General features: G+C 51.2%; 1 protein-coding gene across 11 annotated transcripts in view; it reads left to right on the forward strand.

Moving 5' to 3' along the window:
* GRAMD1B (GRAM domain containing 1B) overlaps positions 1-24,324 on the forward strand; it is a 1,544,984-nt gene that overhangs the window by 1,453,287 nt on the left and 67,373 nt on the right. For all 11 annotated transcript variants that reach the window (XM_069614089.1, XM_069614090.1, XM_069614092.1 and 8 more), the window contains one exon: positions 20,818-20,908. In XM_069614089.1, coding sequence (XP_069470190.1) covers positions 20,818-20,908 — 91 coding nt within the window. The remainder of the gene's footprint in view (positions 1-20,817; positions 20,909-24,324) is intronic.

Here is a 24,324-nt window from a genome sequence, read left to right on the forward strand (position 1 = left end):
AAGGAGGTTGAAAGGTTAGCAAGATTGGAAGAGTAGGTGGAGCAGAGAAGGAGGTATCCGAGAGGAGAATCAAAGAGAGGGCAATTGGAGGAGGAAGAGTGAAGAAGGTGTCAAGAGGCAGATGAATGCATCATTCATAGTGTCGGACCCTCCCCCACCTCCATATCGTAGAAATTAAAGGAGTATGCCATGAATGACGCCTGTCCCTTCCCTGCCTCTATACCGCAAGTCTGAGTGACGCTATTCACTAAGACAACCCTACCGACCTTAATCCGGAGCAATTGAAGAAGAGATGAATTTGCAAGCTCAGGAAGAGATGAACATGCTGTAACTAAAGATGACAAGAGTAAGTGACATCCATCTGTAAGGAACTCATGGAGGCAACAGTAAAGACAGACACAAGTGATCACAGTTCAAGGGTGTTTATCAAACTGTAAATGCAGGGTGGAAAAACACCTACCCTAAACCTAAATTTAAGATGGGAGCAAGCGTCGACCATCAAATGAGAATAAAGCAGTCCTAGTGGCGTTGTGTCAAATAAAAAGGGCCTATACTAAGAAACCTATTGTCAGCCCTTACAACGAATACAAATGTGATGGTTTTCAAGAAAAGAAAGAAGTGTTCAGGAATAATATGTCAGGATGCCGTAACCTGGGTCTCCCTGCCCACATTTTGAGCCCGGGGTAAGGTGTGATCTTGGAGCACAGCACACACTCGAGCTTTCCCAATATGAGTAAACAGTTCTGTTCCAGTTTATCAGAAGCTTTGATGGCCAAGTCCCTTTTACTTTCAAAGTCTCTTGCCTTTGAGGGTCTGACGTATTCAAATAACAAAACAAAAGGTCCCTTCAACAAAATGAAAGTTTGTTTCCTGGTTTTACTTAGGGCGCGTATTCTCCACCCCTGGCTCCCCCACTTCCGGACACTGACCCCTGTTCTTTCTGGTGTTGGGTGATAGCTTTTCACCCTCTGGATGTCCCTCTTCCGGGCTTGGATCCTAAAACAGTTCCTATTGATATCAAGGCCTTTGGTGGTTGTGGTTCCCTGGTCCCGAGGGCCGGATAGGTTTACCAAGAAAAACAACAAACAAACACAAAGTTCTGTTCTACGTATTTCTCAGGTGATGGATTCACCCCTGGGTCCACCTCTTCCGGGTGCAGACCCCTCTTTGCTCTCAACCTCCCTCCTCCGGGTTCACAATGGCTTTTCCTTCACTCACAAATCTTAATCATCCTCATTACGACCCTGGCGGAAATGGAAAAATGATGGCGGAAATGCAATACCGCCATCGAACACCGCTCGTTGCGATCATGACCCGTCACCGTAAAGTACGATGCCATTAGCGACACCGCAGTGAACGGCAACGCTAACTGCACCAAGTACGCGCACGCGCGCCTTGCAAAACCGGAATCACCGCCATGGCGCAACGTTACGCGAATTCTGACCCTAGCGGACATGTACTGAACGCCATCAAGCACGTCGTAAAGTACCATTCCGCCATGGCGAGAAATACGGCAACGTGAACCAACCGTAAATGGCCCACTGAGTGCCTGTACTCCACTCCCTGGCCTCATTGCACAACTCCTGGCAGGCGCAATGTACTCACACTATGCAACCAGTGAAATCCACAATTCACCCATGCATGCCAACGTAGAAAAGCATGCAGGGGCTCAAAGCGCCCCGTGAGTGGGCATCCATGTACGGCATGTCACCATAGCCGTACTGACGCAGCACAGGCATGTGAAGGTACAATACATCAAAATGAAAATCAAGAACACATGACACAAAACAACAGTAGTCCCCCATCGCTTGCCACCAGCGCAAGGCAACATCCAAAACAGCATCCTGAGGGGGATTGCACCAGCCCTGTACTCATGCCAGTAAACAAACCAACCATCAGCAGAAGCATGTACCACACAAGTTGGCAGAGTGACTGAGCAGCCAGGCTCATCCCAAGAGGGGCCGATGGGAGCTGCAGGGCACAGATGGCATCAATACAGAAGCCATTCCAATGGACATGACCCCAGTCCCCCTCCAACAAACGCACGCAAACACAGTCACCTGTGACCAGCCACATTCTGAACAACCCATCATTCCACCAATCGACCTGGCTGACAGGCACCAGTCGGCCAAAAGCCAATCCCCCGCCCCTGAACAGCACATCATGTAAACAGACACAATGGCAGCCCCTATCCGTGACCATACTGTGCTACGTAGGCAAACGCGGCCAGTACTGTACCACACAACTCAACTCAGAAGGCGGAACACAATGCAGATCATCTCGCAATACATACCGCCACAAATCGAAAATCGCCACATCACCTGCAAAGAACAACGCAACACGACAAATATCGGAATACAATTTAAATGCACATCCAAATGACAAAGGCCCCACAGCAATTTGCAAAATAACACCAAAACAACCATCATCACCGAGGGCTGCATCTGCAATAATTGACCGGCTTCCACTTGTGTGACGCCCTGTACCATCATGGCACACAGGGCCTACATCAACGTGCCAAAAGGCAACATGGAAGCGGCAAGAACCGCAGGTCCGTCCCATGAGGCAGGCACTAGTCGAGCTGAAAGGCCGAAATGTTGCACCTAGCCACCAGTACAGCGTAAGGGCATGTGGCCCATTGGCGATCGTCCCATAAGATCGAAATGGTGCTCCACTGATTCACCCGAAGCTGCAGGAGTCGAGAGTAAAAACCATCTGGAGGAGTGGCGTAGAGATGGCATCTGCAATAGGGCAGGAGATACCTGTCACCCAAAACAAACACAAATTAACCGATTGCATTACGGGACTCATGATGCATTACAATCTTCATTCAACACACCAAATCCACACCCATATGCATGCTAGCCCACTCCAAAGGAATATACACACCCCTAAATCAGTATCGAATCATAACGAAACCAATCGAGCTAAATACACCATTGGCAACGTCGGTTACTGTGCATGCGTCCGTCAAGATAGAACCCATGACATGGGATTAGTAACGTGCCTAGACACAAGTGTATGAAGGCGCGTCGAGACAGGGAGGATCCGACAAGGGCAGATAGACGTATGTCCCACTATGGCAGCCTTGCATCACATAACGCAGGGGAAGGGGAGTGAATCAAAAAACCCATGTACATGGCAGACCCTAAACGGAATCATCAGTCCATGCATCCATTCATCATTCCCTCATCCCGCAATGAAAACGCATGAATATTCACTCACATAATATGTGAAACTTCCATCGCGTCTGTGCGTAATGCAGTCCGCAAAAACCACTGTGCCCCTGGCCGGATCTGTAGTGTTGTGAAGCAAGATGGATTTGGGAACGTCCTGCCTTATCGTCCACTACGCTATTGCGCATCCCATTCAATTCATATCATTCATTGCCTGCTCGTTATGGGCCATGTCCCAAGGACATTCTACAATAGAACGTTACATTTCCAGCCAGACCTGTGGGCGTATCCTCGCCGCTACTTCAAAGCCCAAAATGCTGGCCTTCGAATTCCTCACTTGCAACATTACGTCGAAAAGGCTTCTGTGAACGCTTGCATTCACAATTACATCAATGTAGTGCGGCTGTGTGTCATGATGCTAACTGGCTGCAATCACAAATGGGACGCCACGCCCGTCGGTGAAGTACGTTACTGTGCTGCATGAGGGTCGGCCATCGATCGAGCCCTACATACCACTGACTCTTCACAGGTATGTAAGCGGCTGCAATCATAGCATGTGTAACAATGGGAGCATACCATGAAGATCAGTCAAAGTACATCACACTGCCATCGGGATTAGATACATGATTCCAATCCCAAGATGCCATGCGGCCAAATGCAGCCTTACGTGCGGGACGTGCTCGGCCAGAAGGGATAGCATCTGCCACAGATTCATTCAATTAGCACAGGTGGAGGCCATACAGGCCGACAGCACATATATAGCAGACCCAAACCCCTCCCACAACCACTCCCACTCCAAAATGCTACCGGCAGGACTAGCGATGTTGGGCCTGGGGGACCAGATAGCACTGCAAGTGCTACAACTACAAGAAGACGACGAACAACAACAGGTACAACAACCGGGCGCACAGGGGAGACGGAGGAGAAGGAGGAGGAGGAGGGCAAGGCAGGGTCAGCAAGGCCCACAAGCACTGCCACTACCACCACGCAGGCGGCCCGCAATCCCACGCCTCCGAGCCGATCCGTTCAACCTCACTGCTGAGCAGATCCACACCCTCTACCGTTTGGACCGGGACACCATAATCGCCATTGTGGACATGACACATGCTGACCTCGTGAGCATGATAGATAGCCCAACCGCCATCCCACCCCTACTGAAGGTGGTGTCTGCACTCCACTTCCTGGCCACAGGCACCTACCAGCACACAGTGGGACAGTTGCATGGCATTTCACAGCCACTGTTCTCACGGACACTCTTCCAAGTGCACGATGCCCTCCTGAAGCACGCCGACGACCACATCACACTACCACGCACGTACCAGGAGATTACCAACGCTAAAGTGGGATTCCATGCACTTGGCGGCATCCCGGGTTGCATTGGTGCCATCGACTGCACCCATGTTGAATTGGTTGTCCCACATGCCATGGAGGTCCAGTACCGCAACCGGAAACAATTTCATTCAATCAATGTGCAAATGGTGTGTGACTCCAACAAGATATTTACGCATTGTTGTGCCAAATTTCCAGGATCTACCCATGATTCTATGGTCCTGAGGAACACAAGAATACCACGCTACATGGAGCGACACGCAGGGCACAGATCCTGGCTACTCGGTGAGTCTCATTCCATGCATGACATCGTGGCCCATTTGATGCGTCAATGACCTTGCAGGGGGGGGGGGGCTACTTAGCACTATCATTCCACTGACACCCTTTATTCGTCTCATACAGGTGATGCCGGGTATCCACTGAAGAGATGGCTCCTTACACCAATCCGGAACCCACAGAACGAGCATGAGGAGGACTACAACCATGCCCACTCACGTACCCGTGTGGTCATTGAACAGGCATTCGGCCTACTGAAGGCTCGTTTCCGCAGCCTCAGCAGGTCTGGCGGGGCACTCATGTACAGCCATGAGAAGGTTTCTAAGATGGTCATGGCATGTGTCATGCTGCACAACATGTGCATACGTAGGAATGTGCCCATGCCCCCTGACGCTGTACTGCATGCACCTGAAGATGATGATGATGATGAGGGTGGGGATGTGGAGGCACCTCAAGGAGTCCATGAGGCACAGGATGCACGTGCAATCCGACAGAGCATCATAGATGCATGCTTCTAGCAACCACGCATGGTGCCTATTACACGGAAAGGGGACCTGTGGCACTGTGTGTGTGTAGTACAGGCACATTGTGGACTGTACGCCTATGAAGGCCTCGTACGCAAATATCAATGTCCACACATGTCATTGGATGATAATGAGGTGCTGTATTGTTAATGTGATTTGATTTATACACCCTATGGACCCGCCACCCAGTGAAGCCCAACACACCCCCTCCACCCTACTACCTCCCCCCCCAACACCAGTGTCCAAATATGCATGCTGTCCGTGGTTGGACGCTATTGCAAGCCCCCTCTACGGGTATCAGGGGCACCCCTGCCCGTGGAGCGCAGGTTCCTGCCAGATCTGCGTTGGGGGCTGCCCTGGACGGAACTTGCCACGGATGATGTCTCTGCCTGCTCGCGTCCATGCATGTCTCTGAGGGTTTGTGAGAGCTCCGAGAGCACACGGCGCACAGCAGCAAGTTCAGCACAAACGTCTTTGGACGTCGCATGCAGTTCCCCCCTCAGGCTCTCGGTGCTTTTCTCCATTTGTGCTCTCAGGCTCTCGGTGCTTTTCTCCATTTGTGCTCTCAGGCTCTCGGTGCTTCTCTCCATTTCTCCCCTGAGGCTCTCACTACTTTTCTCTATTTGTGCCCTGAGTGTCTCGGTGGATGTTTCCATGGCTGCCCTGGAACCCCCGCATTCATTTGCATGGTCCTTGAGTAGCGTGGACACTTCCTGCTGTTGCTCGATCAGCAGGTCGAGGGACTGTTGCCTCTGCTGGGCCATGGACATTTACGGTGGTGTGACAGGGGGGCTGCTCAACACATGTTGCCTTGGCACAGGACTTGTGGGGGTTGGCCAGTCGTCGTCTTCAGGGTGCCCCTGCGTGGTTTCGTCATGGTGTAGGGGATGGAACATGCAGGGGGATTGGGAAAGGTCATGGATGGTACCTACGTCGCCAGCACTGTTTTCCGTGTCGGAGCATGCTGGCATGACAGCTGTGTCACCTATGGTGCTGCTACCACCAGAGGCAGTGCCATCAGATACGTTCTTTGGGGGGACCTGTGGTGCTGGGGTTGTGGACTTGCTGGCTGCTGGGGTGCCTGTTGCAGTCCCCTCCAGTGTGCTGCCACTTGATTCCTGCTGCTGCCGTGTCTTGATCCTTGCACCTGAGGTGGAGGCTCTTGGGACGTTGGTCCTGGCCCTCTTTGCAGGCGTGCTGGTAGGGGTGTCCTGCAGCTCGTCGTTGGTATCGGACCCTGTGGTGGAGTAAAGAGGGGCGAGCGTTAGTTATGGGTCTGTCGGATTTAGAATGGCAACGTATCAGATGCATTGGGGTGGTACATGAGGCTGATTTGGGACTGGGCCTTGGAGGTGGTCTCATTTTCGTGTGGATTGAGGATGCATTCATTTGGCTGCCTGCAGTTAGGGGGTGCATGCTGCACATGTAGGGGTTGTTTATGGCATCTTGATTGATTTGTTTATTCATTCTGACTTTTAGAGGGCGCTGTCAGGGCAAAGTATGTATTGCACTATGGGGTCACATGGTACTGCACATGTTCGTGGTTTGTGGATTTCGCATTGTTTCTCTTGGCCAACCTACCTGATTCTCCGGATGTCGGCACTCCTTTCTCCATCCCTCCGACTCCCTCTATGCTCTCCATTCCTATGGTGGAGGCGCAGATATCCTCCCAGGGGGTCAACTTGATGGGCGACTCTGAACCCCCCCCGGTAGCTGTGGCGATGTTCCTGTTCGCAGAAAGTATGCTGCGTACGCGGATCCGCAGGTCGTCCCACCGCTTGCGACATTGCTGTGGCGTGCGGGGTGTTGTCCCCACCGCACTTACGCGCTGTGCCACCAGGGCCCATATGGCCTTCTTGTTGGCAAGGGCCGTCCTGGTCATTTGACTGGAGAAGACGACGGCGGCATTTTCCTGGAGGGTCTCGGTGAGCACGGTCAGTTCCTCTCGGGAGAAGTGTACCTGCCGCTTGCGGTCACACGCTTTCTTGGCTACCTTTCCCATATTTATTTTTTTAACTGGGGTTGCTAACGGGTTGGGATGTGTGTCAGGGTCGGATTTTTAATGGTTGTGTTGGGATTCGGATTTTATAGTTGTGCGGCGTGCTGTTTCCCGTTCCGGCCACATGCTTTTACTTCCGTTTCCGTATATTTACGGTGGCCGTAATTTGCGGTGCCCGCTCGTTACGGTGACCGCTCATTACGGTGACCGCTAAGATGGGTGGCGGTATTGCACCTGGTGCAGCGTACGGCGGCGGTAAGGGCCGTTTTGGGGTCATTTCCGCCATCGCAGCCTTTCGGATTCCGCCATGGCGTAATGCTCGTGCCCGATGGGTCGTGATTAGCCGCACTTTGCTCCTTCGTGCAATGGCAGAAACGCTATTTACGCTGTTGCGGTCCGGTCAGTCACTTTCCGCCAGGGTCGTAATGAGGCCCAATGTCTTTTCAAACAGTTCCAGTGGACATCCCTCAGTTGGGTTCACCTTTGTCAACACACTGTTTCTTGGGACTTTAGACTTTGCCCCCTTCTTGTCAGCATCACTATTGCGGGTTCACTCTTTTCATCTTCATAGTCACATATACATTCAATGTTTACAGGATTCACTTCCTTTACTTTCTCATGTGGCGAGATTCACTTCCCTTGCTTTCTTTATAGTTCTTAGTTTAAAGGCTTTCAACTGCACTGGGATTTTGCTTGACCTCCGGTATGACCACTTTGACCTATCTTATGGCTCTCCTATGGCCTTCGGGTATCTGTAGTTTTACTCAGCTGGGATCAACCAGAACTTCTCAGAGCAGCACCCACATGGTGCCAGTCCCCTTTTGCCACTGTTCTCCCCTTTACAATCTTACAGTTCTTTGAAATTCTCTCACTTTGCCACTTTGCGACTTTCATTCGCCACAGCCCGGTTCGTATCGATTCTCCCTTTGACTAACCAGCTGTGATGATCCACTTGGCTTACCTTGAAACTGGAGTCAAGGCTGATACCACAGAATCAGGAGTCTCCCTTGCTCCGGCTTATCAGCGTCGATATGCTCCGTGTACCGTTGACGTCTCCTGCAGCACACTTGGGCTATTGTCCTCAGTCTTACGATTTCTTCTGTGGAGGGTTTGCATGGTTTTGTGGAGAAGGGCAAGGTTGTGTCTCTTCTCATGGGCTGCTCGCTATTTGCCACCTTTCTTCTCCTCTTCAACTGCCGGGTCTGGATAGCTGTCTCGTTGTGCGGTCTGCCTTGCTCGTACTGTGCTGTCTTGCTCCATCTTTTATCCATGCGGGGAAGAGAAAGGGCCAACAGGTGTGTGTGTGTGTGATTCTGGTCAATTGCCTGACTTTCTCTGACAATGGTATTGGGACACGTCAGGTAAATGGCTCTGGTGTTAGTCCATTGTCTTTCGTGTTGTGCAAAAGTGTTTGTGTGGTGAAAGGGGAAGGGTAGTGTTTTGGAATATCCTACGTGGTAGGATGGGGAAAAGGTGTCAAAAGAAGGGGGATACAACATCTTGCACGTCTGTGTCCCACTCCCACTGCCCAAGAACCCCTATCCAGGTGTTCCTCCCTCACTGGTCCACCCCAAGAACTGGATCCAATAGCGTTGGCAGTGTCTTGGCCACCTAGATGACAGATCCCTGGGGACTAGCCAGGGAGACACTGTCAGGTTTCTCACACATCACTACTGAATTGACACACATATTTATTTATGTATGTTTGCATTTGTTGCAGTGCACTGAACCCTTAGGTATTCAGCACTAGTTACATTAGGTGAAAGAATACATGGAAAAGTACAATGGGTGAGGGAGAGGAGGGAATAGGTATTGTAGTGTCTTAGTGTCTTAGTTCAGGGAGCTTTACACATTGACACACAACGGGGGAGGAAAAAGAGGACCAGGTGTCCAAGTGTCTTAGCTCAGGCAGCTTTAGGTGAAGAGCCACATTTTAATTTGTTTTCTAAAGGTCCAGTAGGAGAGTTACTTTCCCAGGGCAATGGGGAGATTGCTCCACAGCTTTGTGGCAATGACAGGAAAGCTTGATCCTCCTGCTGTCTTTCGAGTGAAGGTAGACACTCTGAGGAAGTAGCTATTTGAGGATCTTAGAGGAGGATGTGGGGTGTATTTCTCCCCAAGGTGTGATAGGTAGGCTGGAGCAGTGTTGGTGTTACACCTGTGTGCAATGGAGAGAGTCTTGAATTTAATCTGCTCACCGATCGGGAGCCAGTGGCCATCTTTTCTGGCTTCAGTAACATGGTTGTGCTTGGACAAGCCTAGGGTGGCCCAGAGGGCATTGTTTTAGATAGTTTGTATCTTGCTCAAGTTACGTTGAGAAGGGCCTGCAAAGAGGGAATTGCAGTAGTCCAATTTGACTCCGGTGATGGCTCTGGCTATGGTGATGCGGTTAGTTGTGGTGAGGAAGGGCTTGCTGGCATTGAGAAATTTGGCAGTGCAGGCAGCAGAGAGATCAATGGCGTTGACCTGGCGAGAGAGGTCCAGTTTGGATCAAGTTGCCGTCAATGTCACATACTTTGTAAGCTAGATCCATGTTGCAGTGACTGGTGTGCGAGCCTACACCGAGGATCCCAGTTTTATCATCGTTTAGACATACCTGATGGGTTGCCATCCAGTTCCAGACAATGTCATAGACTGAGTTGATGGCTGCAATGTCAAGGTGGTAGGTGTCTGAGAGAGAGAGGAACATTTGGGTGTCATCAATATAATTCATGTAGGACAGGCCGAGCGCATCCAGGTGATCAAAAAGGGATTTAGCATAAATGTTATTGCAGGGTGGGGGAAAGGCAGGACCCTTATGGGACTCCTCAGGTTATTTGTGTTGGTGGGGCAACATGATCATCCATAAAGACACAGGAGGATCTGTCTGTCAAAAAGGATCTGCTCCAGTCTGCCACTGATGGGGAGAAGTTTGCTGTTGTGGTGAGGTGGCTGCGGGTTGTCTGGTGGTCGACGAGGTTGAACGCTGCTTATAAGTCCAGCATGAGCAGCAGGGAGAGTTTGCCTGAAGAATTAAAGGTGTGGTAGTAATGGGGCCGTAATTAGTGGGGATGATAGTATTGAGTGACAGTTCTTTCAGCAGTGGAGGATCCAAGCTTCTTTCAATGAAGTTGGGATCATGTTTGTGGCAAAGGAAGAGTTGATCATTGCTGAGATGATGGGTGTGGGAGACTCGGCACGTCTTTGATGATGGGGGATGGACAGACATCCCCTCTGCAATGTGAGGGTTTGAGGACTTTGATGATGTTTGCACTTAGAGTTCTGATACCAGGTGGAAGTTGAATTGGGTGGTAGGTAGGCTAGTGGGAGTTATGAGGGGCGGGGAGGTGGCTGGTGGTGTTTTTGCATGATTGGCCAGTTGCTTGGCACAGAGTTTCTCCTGGAGGGAGAAGATTTTCCTGTGAGGGATTCTTGCACTTTGGTATACCAGGTATCGTCTGCCATGAGGTCTGTAGGAGAGGTGACTGACGACTCAGGTTTGGGCAGGATTGTGAAGAGTTTGCTGGTGTTGGACTGTGCATTCTAGCTACTGGCTTTGGTGCTGTGAATCACTCTTTTGTAGTCTTTGGTGAGGGAGGTGAACTGAGCTTTGGAGGGTGGGAGGGGTTATTCTCCAGCATTGGATCTTTCATGGATTCACATGCTTAGAATATTCCCCGTCGTCAGGCTGGGAATCCCCGGTACATTATATAGACCCTTTCCCGTAGGAAAACTTTTTCGACGCTTATGCGTCCTATCCACCTCGTTTTGTATCATGCGTGCCCGCGCCGTCAGGACGCCATGATATAAATACAGGACCCGGCCCCGCGCTCCCTCAGATTTCAACCGTCTTTCAAAGTGGTGGGATCCTCGCGGTTACTGCTAATTGAAGTTAGGTTGTGTTTTCGCTTCGGCGAAGTTACGTTCTGAAGAAAATATGTCCGGAAAAGCTTTATTCCGTCCTTGTGCGACATGTGGACTCAAAAAAGTCTATGAAGGTGATGCCCACATGGATTGTATCTACTGTCACCACCCGCACCACACGGCGGATATATGCGAGATATGCCAGGGTTTCTCCCAAAAAACCCTTAAAGACCGGAAAAGAAGGTTGGTCGACTGGCTTAACGACGGAGCGGGTGCCTATCCGGCATCAGAAGTTGGCTCCACGGCCTCCAGGAGCAAGTCAGAACCTCCCTCGAAGAAGGTGAGGCCTGTCGAAAAATGCCCTGCGGACAAGCATGCGGGAAGGCATGCTGGGTCTTCCTCATCACACAAAAAGTCCTCCTCCTCCTCATCCTCTAAGACGGAGAGGCAAGCGACATCAAAATCCTCCTCAGGGGACCGTCCTAGGTCTTCCGTGAGTCGAGACGCTTCAGCAGGGAAGTCGGCAACAAAATCGGCTACGAAGTCTAAAGGCTCGGTGCCGGCGACTGGCTCGTCGACCCCGGTATCGCTGACGATGCCGATTACTATTCAGGCAGCAGCGGTGGGGATTCCTTCGTCGACGGGGACTCAATTAATGGCCTGGCAGCCAGAGGTTTGTGAACCGGCCCCCCCTGAGGTCCTGCTGCAAGACACGGCCTTGCCGGGGTCGTCGGTGGAAGGAGAAGGTGACATGGTTATGCAGCCGTCGGACTTGGGCCTACGGCCTTCCAATACGTCGACGACGAGTGCGAGTGGGGGTGTGGTCCCTCTATCCTCGACGTTGCTGACCCCCCCAGACGGTTTTGTCCCTGGATGTGCTTAATACACTTCAGAAGCTCCTGCAGCGTCTGGATACGCAGATCCCTCAGCCTGGCACTTCATCGTTGATATTTTCTGCACCTTCCGTCGACGAACAAGCTCAAGCAGCTCGCACGACGACCAAAAGCCCTTCGGCCTCCCAGGTGGCGAAGGATCGTCCTCGAGTGCAGGAGGAGGATGAGCTATCGGAGTCCGATTCTATACGAGGTGACTCAGGGTCGGACATCTCCCTGTCACCGTCGAGAGACCCAACATGGAATTCGGATGTAGAGGTAGAGTCTACGAGGAGCCAGGCACAACCATCTCCTCCGGATGATGTGGGAGCCTTCCATGCAATGATGGGGAAAGCGTGTTCCGAGTTCGGCTTAATTCCTGAGGAGCAAAAGAAAGATTGCTTTCTTTTTGATCACATGGGTCAAAGGAGGAAATCGGTATTTGCCATCCCAATCCTGGACCACGTATGGCAAGAAGGCCTCAAGACGATGCGTCATCCGTTCTCGGAACCGGCTATTAAGGGGCGTATTGAGAAAAAGTTTAAAGCTCCGGAGTCCACTCCAAAATGTCTAACATCACAGCCACTGTCAGACTCTGTGGTATCGGCGGCAGCGGCTAGGAAGGCCAGAGTACAGCAAAAATGTTCAACCCCTCCAGAAAGCGAGGCAAGGAGACAGGACGCCTTTGGGAAAAAGGTGCTCTCAGTCGGCGCCACGACGGTAAGAGCAGCCAACTCCTTGGCGATTGTATCGCGTTACGATAGGGAGATGTGGCATAAAATAGCCCCTATCCTAGAACACCTGCCGGAAGAACATCGCAAAGCAGCCATGTTACTAGTACGGGATGGTGAGGAGGCCTCGAACCATGCAATTAATATTGCGGTGGACCTAGCAGAGTCGGGGTTCAAACAAATCAATCATGGCGTAGTACTTCGTCGACAAGCGTGGCTCAAATGTACTACTTTTAGACCTGAAGTCCAGTACAAAGTTCTAGACATGCCATGTGAAGGAGAACATCTGTTTGGAGACAAGGTTGATGAAGCCTTGAAGGGGATGAAGGAAGACACGGATACCGCTAGGTCTCTTGGCGCCCTCCAGACAGGTAGAAGTTTTCGCTCTTTTCGCCCCTTCAGGGGCGCCTCCGGAAACTCCCGCTTTGGAGCCTCTAGGGACCGTGGATTTAACACACCCTCATACTCTTCACAAGGCTACAGACGGGCATCCCAGTCGGCACGTAGAGGCAGAGATTATCAAGCCTCCAGACGACGAGGCTCGGGTCCCTCGTCGACGAAGGACAAGCAAACCAGCAACCAATGACGGCCTTCGGAATGTCCTGGGGGGTCGAGTCTCTCATCATATCGACCAATGGGAATGCATCACCACAGATCGATGGGTTCTGGACACGGTTCGCATGGGTCATGCGCTGCAATTCAAAAACAAGCCTCCAAGTCTTCCGCCAGTGTTTTCGGCCCAGCCCCACCTTCGAGTTCTAAGACAAGAGGTGGCGCTTATGCTACAAAACGGAGCGGTAGAACGGGTTCCTGTGGCACAGGAAAGACAAGGGGTTTATTCCCGGTTCTTCGTCGTCAAGAAGCCAAATGGAAAATGGAGGCCCATTCTCGACCTGAGGGTACTCAACAAATGGCTAAAGAGCTCAAAATTCAAAATGCTAAAGCTCCAGGAGGTTATCAGGTCAGTGCAACCCATGGATTATCTGTCGTCGCTAGATCTTCAGGACGCATATTTTCATATCCCAATACGTCCACGACACAGGAGATATTTAAGGTTCGTCGTCGGGCAAAAGCATTTTCAGTTCAAGGTCCTCCCGTTCGGTCTCAAGTCCTCCCCCAGGACGTTCACCAAGTGCTTGGCCCCCATAGCGGCCCATTTAAGGAAGGACGGTCACCATGTCTATCCATATTTAGACGACTGGCTGGTCAGAGGCTCGTCCATGGAACAAACACGAAACAGTCTGGGGGCCACGATGTCCCTTTTACAGGAACTGGGCTTCGCGATAAACTTCAGCAAGTCCTCCGTAGAGCCCTCGAGGACCTTGGTCTTTCTAGGAGCGGAGTTTCATACGCACACAGGCCTTGTAAGACCATCCAGCGAAAGAACACAGAAGCTACAAAGCAAGGCGTCGGAATGGAAATGCGGTACCAGGGTGTCGGTGCGCAAATACATGTCCCTGCTAGGGACCACGTCGTCCTGCATTCCATTGATAAACAACTGCCGCCTGTTTATGAGACCTTGCCAGGAATTTCTAGCGGACCGTTGGATGCAGAGCCAAGGTCGCTGGTCCGACAGACTGGTCATCGACGAACAACTGGTACAAGCACTCCGCTGGTGGAGAGTTTCTACTCATCTAACGAAAGGAATGCCTCTGGTGGAACCGGAGTTCCAGAAGACGGTGGTGACGGATGCATCTCTGAGCGGATGGGGAGCTCATCTGGAGACGTTACAAGTACAAGGCCTGTGGTCGTTACAAGAGTCCTCCCTGCATATCAACCTGCTAGAACTGAGAGCAGTGTGGTGGGCTCTAAAATCTTTTCTTCCTCAACTGAGAGACTCTGTGGTGCGTGTCATGACGGACAACACGACTACAATGTTTTACTTAAGGAAACAAGGAGGAACACGTTCAAGGTCCCTGTCGACGGAGGCACAGAAAATCTGGCATTGGGCCCTGCAACACAACATGCTAATCTTGGCGTTCCACCTACCAGGCGTGAGAAATGTGGAGGCAGATGCCCTCAGCAGGGAAATGAACGAGGTTCACGAATGGGTGCTGAACGACCAGCAACTACAACATGCATTCAAGAAGTGGGGACATCCTTCCATCGATCTGTTCGCGACGAAGGACAACAGAAAATGCCCGCAGTATGCAAGCAGATGGCCTCAGCAGGGCTCACTGGGAGATGCGTTCTCCTTCCCATGGACGAACAAATTCCTGTACGCATTCCCTCCTTTTCCTCTTATCCGGAGGACTTTGCAATGGATCCTCAAGTACCCATGTCGGGTGATTTTGGTAGCCCCGTATTGGGCCAGACAAGTGTGGTTCTCAGACCTGCTGCACTTGGCTGCGGCGGAGCCAATGAGGTTCAGGAAGATCCCCAACCTTCTGTCTCGACAGGAGGGTATCGTCTGGCATCACGACCCGAACAGCCTCAAGTTGACGGCCTGGCTCCTGACTTCGCCGAATTTGGCCAGCTAACGATTCCGGAGGAGTGTCGTCGTATTCTGCAAGCGGCAAGAGCACCTTCCACAAACACTTCATACTCGTACAAATGGAGGAGTTTCTGTCAGTGGTGCGGGGATCAATCAGGTTTGGATCCGCAGTCGATTATGCCGGAACAGCTCCTTCCATACTTGCTGTTCTTAGCTCAAAAGGGCTTATCGGTGTCGTCGATAAAAGTACACCTGGCCGCCATCTCCAGGTTTACACGTCAACGACATTCCGCACCATTATTCAGCGACCGCCTGATTAAGCACTTCCTTAAAGGGTTGTTCAGGAGTTTCCCTCCCGAGAAGAGATTTCCTCTGGTGTGGAGCCTCAATCTGGTGTTAGCGTCTCTTATGAAACCTCCTTTTGAACCAATTTCATCGTCGTCTCTAAAGTTTTTGTCCTGGAAATTGGCCTTCCTGGTGGCCATCACTTCAGCCCGACGTATTTCGGAAATCCAAGCTCTAATGGTAGACCCACCATACTTAAGATTTTTTAAGAACAAGGTGGTCCTTGCCACTAACCCACAGTTCATACCGAAAGTGCCTTCAGTGTTCCATAAACATTCCTCTATTGTCTTACCTACGTTTTTTCCAGAGCCATGCTCGGGAGCGGAGCGCACGTTACACCCATTAGACGTGAAGAGGGCTCTCAAGTTTTATCTTCATCGCACGCAACCTTTCAGGGAAACGAGGCAATTGTTCGTGGCCTATGGTCTGGGTGCTAAAGGCAAAGCCATTTCAAAGCAAGGACTGTCAAGATGGGTATCGTCTACCATTTCGTACTGCCATTCCAAGGCTGGGAAGCCTCTTTTGCGACGCCCAAGAGCTCATTCCACTAGAGCGGCGGCATCGTCGACGGCGCTGTGGTCTGGGGTCCCTCTGGGGGACATCTGCATGGCGGCTACCTAGGCGGCTACACACACTTTTACCCGCCATTACTGCCTGTCACAACAACATGCCAAAGATACTAGGAGTGGACAGGCGGTGCTTCGACACCTATTCCAATAAGGTAAGCCCCGGTTGAGGGGTTAGATCTGGTTGCAATTATGATTGAATATTGTTCGTTCTCTATGTTAACTATTGCTGATGGGTACACGACCATAGAGAACTGGCATTGTGAGGAAAGTATGTGAGTTTACATGCACGCCTCCTCTCTTCGGGATGGTACTGCTATGTAATCTATTCTAAGCATGTGAATCCATGAAAGATCCAATGCTGGAGAAGGGAATAGTTTCTTACCTGTAACTCCATTTCTCCAGCATTGGTATCTTTCATGGATTCACATGCGCCCGCCTGCCTCCCCTGGCCATGCAAACTGGTTCCCCCACTACTTTGGGGGCCGAAATCTGAGGGAGCGCGGGGACGGGTCCTGTATTTATATCATGGCGTCCTGACGGCGCGGGCACGCATGATACAAAACGAGGTGGATAGGACGCATAAGCGTCGAAAAAGTTTTCCTACGGGAAAGGGTCTATATAATGTACCGGGGATTCCCAGCCTGACGACAGGGAATATTCTAAGCATGTGAATCCATGAAAGATACCAATGCTGGAGAAATGGAGTTACAGGTAAGAAACTATTCCCTTCTCCAGGGCGTTTCAGCTGTGAGTTTCTTAGCATGGGAAGCAAGGAGCTTGGGGGTGAACAAGGGGTTATTTTTAGAGCGGGCTTGGCTTTGTGTTTTTATAGTGGGGCTAGGGTGTCAACAGCTAGTGCAATGGTGTTATTGTAGAAATTGACATGGGTCTTTGGGTTTGTTGCAGTGTTGATTAGGAACTTGCCGCTTGAGAAGAGTAGTGTGAGGGCGTCCTTGTTGAGATTTTTACTGCAGTGGGCTCAGGCTTCCGGTTTCACTGTGTGACAAGCGTTGGGCCCTTTGCTGGTGGGGATTTTAAATGTGATGGTCAGACCATCAGCAAGTACTTGTGGTGGGGCTGGCCAGGTTGCAATTAAGGTCAGCAATCCATCCAGTCGAGGGGGTGACCTTGGATGTGGGTAGGTTCAGTAGTTCAGTGAGCGAAGCTGGCGTGGTTGAGGGCGATGGTTAGGCTTTTTGCATGAGAGTCTGCAGCGGGTGGTCGTTGAGGCCAAGAGTGAGGTCTCCTAAAATCTGAATTTTTTAGCTGGGCGTGATGGTGGGATTGAGGGTTTGTATGAGGTCTTCCTCACTGGGCGGCGATAGATGAGGTGGAGACTGAGAGCTTGGTAGAGAGCATTTTGCAGTTTGGGATTGGGCTGGAGTTGGTGACCCTGATGGCGAGGGTGTTTTGTAGATTAGAGCGACTCTGCCGCCTCCACTGTGAGTTCTGTCATTGCACAGTATGGCATATCCTGGGGGGATCGTGATGGATAAGGCAGGGCCTGCCTCCAGGTGGAGACACGTTTCGGTCATGCCGAGCAGGTTCAGATCTTTGGAGGTGAGAAGGTTGTGAATTTCAGGGGTATGCATAGGGACTGATTTTGCGCTGATTAATGCACATTGATGGGCTTGTTGGGGATGGCCACTCTGGAGGGGGGGTGTGGAGATGAACGGGTGTAGTGTTTGGAGGTGGATGGGTGGGTGGAGGGTCAGGTGCACAAGCAGAAGAGCTTGTTTTTGGAGTGGGGGTGGTGCTGTGGTGAGAGGCATGGGCTGTTTGTGGGTAGAGGATCTCCTGATGCAGTGCTGGAGGCGCTGGTTCCTGATGGACAGAGTGGGTGGTAGGCAAGTGGGTGTTATGGCATTTGCAGAACCGAGATGGGTGAATACAGTAGAGCAAGTTGCAGAAATGTGCTTAGCTAATGCAAATGGTTGTGGGTCTAGGCGAGAGCCGGAATGCAGCTTGGAAAGCAAGGGTGCAGGGTGATAGGACAAGTTGCGCAAGTGCGATTACCTAATTGAAATGGTTGTGGGCCTAGGCGGGAGCCGAGACGCAGCTGCGGGCTCCTGGATGCAGAGTCTTTGGGGTGCCAAACGCCTCTGGTGCGCAACACTGTTAGGGTACAACTGCAAGGCGGAAGTGTAGGCCCGGTGGACGATCGCCCAGCATCTAGTGCACCTGCAGTGCACAACACTGCGCTCTTTGCCTGCGCATGCTTCTGCTTATTGGGCTTCAGTACCTGGTCTTTATTCAGTCGTTGCCGGAAGTTAGGGTATGTTGCGTCTGCGAGGTAGAAGTGTAGGCTTGACAGCCAGTTGGCCAGTGTCTAGCGCACCTCTGGTGCACACCACTGCGCCCTTTGCCTGCACGGTTGCATAGATGCACTAGATACAAAGTAGATATGCACCCACCACGAAGATACACAAACATTAGGTCAAACACACATTTAGGCATGAAGAATATTACCTGCACCATAAGACACTCGTAACATAACATACACCAATGTAAAGGCTGAAACGCAAGAAGAACGAAGTACACATAAAGCTTGCTAAACATAGGAATTCAACAGTAACGAGCGGCCATGTTGAATAAAAGCCACGTTATAGTGAATGGGAAGCATTGAAGAAGCCTCAAAGCATCAGAGAGATTCGACTTGCTGAATTAGCTGAAAACACAGATCTGTGCAGGCCAGAGACTGACTACATTACCCCCTCCAAGGATACTGCAAAAAAGTGAGGTTGAATACCTCCAAAGAAGAACCAAAGATAACATTTCCCAAGACACATTTCTCTTAGATTCAGTAAAAGAATAAACAGCCTTTGAAAGCCAGCTGTTCGTGTATTAAAAGCGTAAATACTGATGAAGAATTGCTCAAACAAGTCTCCAGGGGCCAGAGATGATAAAGACATCCGCCTTAATCTGGGCTTAAATCCTAATAAAAACCATGCAGAATAATTCAAAACGTGATCGCCATACACGTGGCTTATAATTGGCGAACAGTGCCTATTCATTAACTCCAAGCACGGCTAGGTGCTTGCCCTCACTCACCACAGATTCCGAGAGCAAGAGACACGGGACAAGGCCAAGTACACGTCTAGATGCCCTGGCTCGACACCTAGGAAATGGGGGACAGTGTCTTATTCTTTTAAAAGAAGCAGCTCCTTGATGCCACTCCCCCCACCACTGTTACTGCTCATGTGCTGATGACCTGCTAAATATTCAAGGTTGGTAACACCACTGCCAACCAATCACAGTTCTGAAAATAATGCTGCCATGTAATGGTTGCAGTGGCCAATTACCTGTTGCTAGGATGATGACTTCCTTACTTGTATCAGTTTAGTGGTGGTCCGAGGAAGGGCCATCAGAAAAGTGGTACCCAATGAAACAACTAACCCCTATTTGTACTATATGTAGACAATTCCCCTAACCAATCCCCATTCCCCACTGGTTTTTGTAACCAAGAGTGTGATATTACTTGAACGATGGCGTGTTTGCCATTTATAATCCACTGTCCTCTATTGAATCTTCGAGAGCTGCAGAGACTTGGGTGCTTACTGCTGCCCCTGTTTATATGGATTGTTAATAACACAGGCCTTTGCCATTTATCTTGACTACTTCCGGTATTGGGTGCAGGACTTCCCAGCCTGTCTGCTCCGCTAGCGCTGGGACTTTCCAGTGTTCCCTGTACATAGGGGAAAGAACTGGGAGGAGGGCAAGACCAAGGAAGGAAGAGGAAAGGTAGAAAAGGGGGGATCGGGTAGGACAGTCCTAAGACACTGCGGCTTAAAAGGATTCTTGGCATGTTTGAGGAGGGTCCTGATTGAGTCCAGCACAGGCCAAGTGGGAGCAAGACTTGCTTAGCCCATCCCGGAGGGGAAAGGCGGTAGTACCGTAGCGACCAAGCAACAGTATTGTGCCAGGTCCCTGATCCCACCAAAAGTCTTCGGGGAACAGGGTGGGGGCACCTGCAAGATAACGGCGGCATCCAAAAAGACCCACATTTAAGGAAGACGCGTGGGTCAGTCTAAATCCCAGAGTCTCTCAGGGACGGTTTCCACCAGTGAGGGCCATGGAGCTGGGGGAGGAGTAGAGAAAAACGGAGGTGCCGGGTCCTCAGGGGGCTACATACTCTGACCCTCACCCTGCATGGTGGGAACAAAATAAACCTGATTATGAACTTTGACATGACCTTGAGTCTTCTCTTGATCCCATGACCCTTGACATGTATTTAATCTAATAATGGAATGTTTAGCGCCATTGAGTAGAGAAATCCCAAAAGTGGGGCAGCCAATCAGCTCGCTTGGAACAGACGCGGTAAGTACTGGTGCAGGGAGTTACACAAGGGAGTGGGAGTCTATGCGCTATTGCCATTATTCGTCTTGGGGACAGGTTATCGTCCATCCTCCTCCTCAAGGCCTCCCAGGTGTAGGTCAGACCCCTCCCCACCCCCCAGCCTTGGTAAGGTCAATAACTAGTGTTAAAGGCAAGGTGTTCCTTTAGTAACACTACTCAATGGAAAGCCCTGAAATAAGGCAGGTTGTTGTGTGAGCTTTATACAGTCGTATTATTGCTGTTCCCGTGACTGTGAATAATAGCTGTGGTGTGAGCTCTGGTTTGTAGCCCTTCCGCCTTTTTTAATTTTCCCTTTGCAGTGCCCTGTCCATACCTCTGCCTTATAAAACATGAAGACCCACTCCATGAACTGTTTCCCTTTAGGTTCCACTCAGACCCGACACTTCTCAGAGGACCGTCGTGGCGGCCGCCACCTGCAGAGCGTGTCCAAGCTCCTCCTGGTTATCAGCTGTGTGTAAGTACCACTGCAGAAAGGGGGCAAACCCCCACGAGCGGATGCTGCCGGGGGTGCTGTCAAAGGGAGAATTGAATGTGTACCTGTAACTATAGGCACACTGCCTGCGTAATCAGCGTGCACACCCCAAAACAGTACTTCCCTATCCTCCCGGGCTCTCTGCACCAACTAGAGCTTGTGGGTCTGGGGGCTGGCTTGCATGAACAGTCGGGATAGAGGCTGCGCGCATGCACGAATGCAGACACTAAGCGGGGAGCAGGTTGCAGTGGGGAGAGTGCTGTGAAAGGGGGTACCTGGAAGAGAGCTGCCTGGGCTTCAAGTGGGCAGTAACTCCTGCCTTAGACTGCAATGCAAAGGACCTTTCTGCAAAGACCTGCGCGTTAGCCTATACTGACCTCTAGTGGTGGAATGCTGTGAGTGCATCCATTACTCAGCAGTATGGGTGACAGCAGCAAACAAACATTGGGAAAGACAGTTGGGGCTTGTGTGTATGTCTGAGATAGGCACTGCCATAACGCTACCAACTGGCCAGAAGTTGGCAACAGCTGCAAGTTGGTATGATTATGTGGATATATAATAGCAGTGCATGGCAAAATACCTATACACAAGCCAACATGGTTGGATTTGTCAAAGTAGCTGAAGGCACACTTGGTTAAGACATTTGTATTACATCAGTAGGATGTTTATAGCTTGAGTTTAGCCAATAACTCCCAGCAGAAGGCTTAGAAAGAGCACTGGCAGTGGGTCAAAGTTTGGTCTTACTGCCTTGATAAAGCTAACTCAAAGGTATCCCAGGTGGATGGGTTTTGGGTGGGCAGGTAGTGTGGGGGGGATGGTCATAGACATTCAACGGTGGATACATAACCAACCCACCTCCAGAGGCTGTGTGTGCCTCCTCGTATGCCATCTCTCGCCTGGTGTATCCTAATGCGATGACGTTGTCTTGTAGGTGGCACCTAACAGCGAAAACGAAAACGGGCCCAGTGAACACTGCAGAGGGGCGGGGAGTTTACAAAGATGAGCATTGAACTCATATAATGTAAATGGAAGTATTTTTCAAAGTATGTTGTAATCCTGAAAACCTGGCGTGGCTCTCAGGCTCTCATGGATCAGAGTCGGGGACCTCTGGGTGGGCTCTCGGGCTCTCAGACTCCCTGAATGCAACGAGGACAGGACCAGCCCGCAGCAGGCTGACCCACGGCCCCTGAATCTCAGATGGGCCTACTTGAAGGACATGTAGAAATGCGGGATTTGAACGCCAGTCTCTTTGCGTTCCCATACCACAACTCACCCCCACGACTGGAACATGTCATGCCACATGTGATACACACCCCTCGGTATCTCATAGGTTGCCCTCAATGACATGTGCCACACTCTGTTGCACTTTATAAGACAGACACAAAGGTCTTCACATATTGAGCAGCTTCCCTTTCTGGGCCTGAGAGAGTGACCTGCAGCTCTCGCGATGTGTTGGACTATGACTCCCAGGTGCCTCACCGTACACTGCTCTGGGCAAGGCTGATGGGAGGGGTAGTCCTAAACGTCTGGAGAGCCAAAGGTGGCAGACCCCTGCCTAGAACCCACCGTGTCCCTTTTCTGGGCACCCACAGAAAAAAGATGGAGGATTTTAGAAAGTTGGAATGCATGAGTGGGGTACAAAGAATGAGTTTCCTTGGGTGTTCGCCTCATGAAAGAGGATAGTGACACCCTCCTGCTGAAGAGAATTGGGGTTGGGGGCTGAGGGGGGGGGGGTCGAGGAGGCTTCATGAGTATGTGGAGGTCATCTGACACAAAGATACTAATAGCATGCAGGGGGCAGGGGGCCGATGACGTCAGCAAGTATGCGCTGCTTGGCCACCTGCATTCAATGGTTGACTTTTGCAAAATGAAGTGCAAACGTAAGAGTAAAATTGACGACATTGAATTTTCGTTTACTCTCCGCTTTGCAAAGGATGCGCCTATTAATTCCGCTTTGCAGACCGCATTTCCAATGGATTCCCATTCAGTGCTCCTGCTTTTAGCGGGCGTTTAGTGAAGGCGGACCTCAGGCTGGTGTAAAATAGAGAGGTGGGAACGAAGACAATCAAATGCTCTGAACCCTCACTGACCGCCTTTCGGAAAGCCCTGAAAACGACCCTGTTCATCTAACAAACACATGGCCTAGCCCTCATGATTGTATTGTATGATGTATTATGTGGTATATCTGATCACAGGTCACCACTGCCTCACTGTAACCCAGGGCACAACCTGCACACATTGTAGCTAAGTCTTCCTTGCAAGTAACAGTGCCACAATGCCCCTGGGCTGTCTGCGCGCTATATAAATTTAATAAATAAATAAAATAATTTCCCCTCCGTTCTCCCAGCCCCCCCCACAAAACTATTGAAATGTCCTGGCGTGTTAGCAAGGTGTAAATACCTTTACACCTGAGCTTTACACCTTTGCAATACTGTTCGCCCACATTAAAACGACTGCCTGTGTGTGGTGAAACAGCTGCAGGTGGACATGGATGTGCATGCAGTGGCCGGATGCGCCACTGCATGCAGGGGCCGATGATCCACTGCATGCAGTGACTGGAGACTCTACTGCATACATTGGACGGATGCTCCACTGCGTGCAGGGGCTGGTGGCTCCACTGCATGCAGTGACTGTAAGCTCCACTGCATGCAGGGGCTGGATGCGCCCCTGCATGCAGTGACCGGTTGCTCCACTGATGCAGGGGCAAGATGCTCCACTGCATGCAGCGACCAAAGCTACACTGCATGCATGGGCAGGATGCACCACTGCATGCAGCGACCAGAAGCTACACGGCATGCAGTGACCGGATGCTCCTCTGCATGCAGTGACCGGTCACTCCACCGATGCAGGGGCAGGATGTTCCACTGCATGCAGCGACCGAAGCTAAACTGCATGCAGGGGCAGGATGCTCCACTGCATGCAGCGACCGGAAGCTACACAGCATGCAGTGACCGGATGCTCCTCTGCATGCAGGGGCCGGATGCTCCCCTGCATGCAGTGACCGGTCACTCCACTGCATGCAGGGGCAGGACGCTCCACTGCATGCAGCGACCGGAAGCTACACAGCATGCAGTGACCGGATGCTCCTCTGCATGCAGGGGCCGGATGCTCCCCTGCATGCAGTGACCGGTCACTCCACTGCATGCAGGGGCAGGATGCTCCACTGCATGCAGCGACCGGAAGCTGCACTGCATGCAGTGACCGGATGCTCCACTGCATGCAGTGACCAGTCGCTCCACTACCTGCATCTGATGAGCGAGGCGAGGATTCAAATGGGCGACTGTGCAGTAATTAAAGGTATGGCATAGGAGAGTGCAGCATAACTGCAAGGTGTTGAAAAGGTTTTATTTGAAGTGAGTCTGGAGGAGTATGAGGATGAGGTGGGCAGCCAAGCGAGC

Source organism: Ambystoma mexicanum, chromosome 9 (genome assembly GCF_040938575.1).
Source record: "Ambystoma mexicanum isolate Mex_15411 chromosome 9, UKY_AmexF1_1, whole genome shotgun sequence".
In the NCBI taxonomy this organism is placed as follows: domain Eukaryota; kingdom Metazoa; phylum Chordata; class Amphibia; order Caudata; family Ambystomatidae; genus Ambystoma; species Ambystoma mexicanum.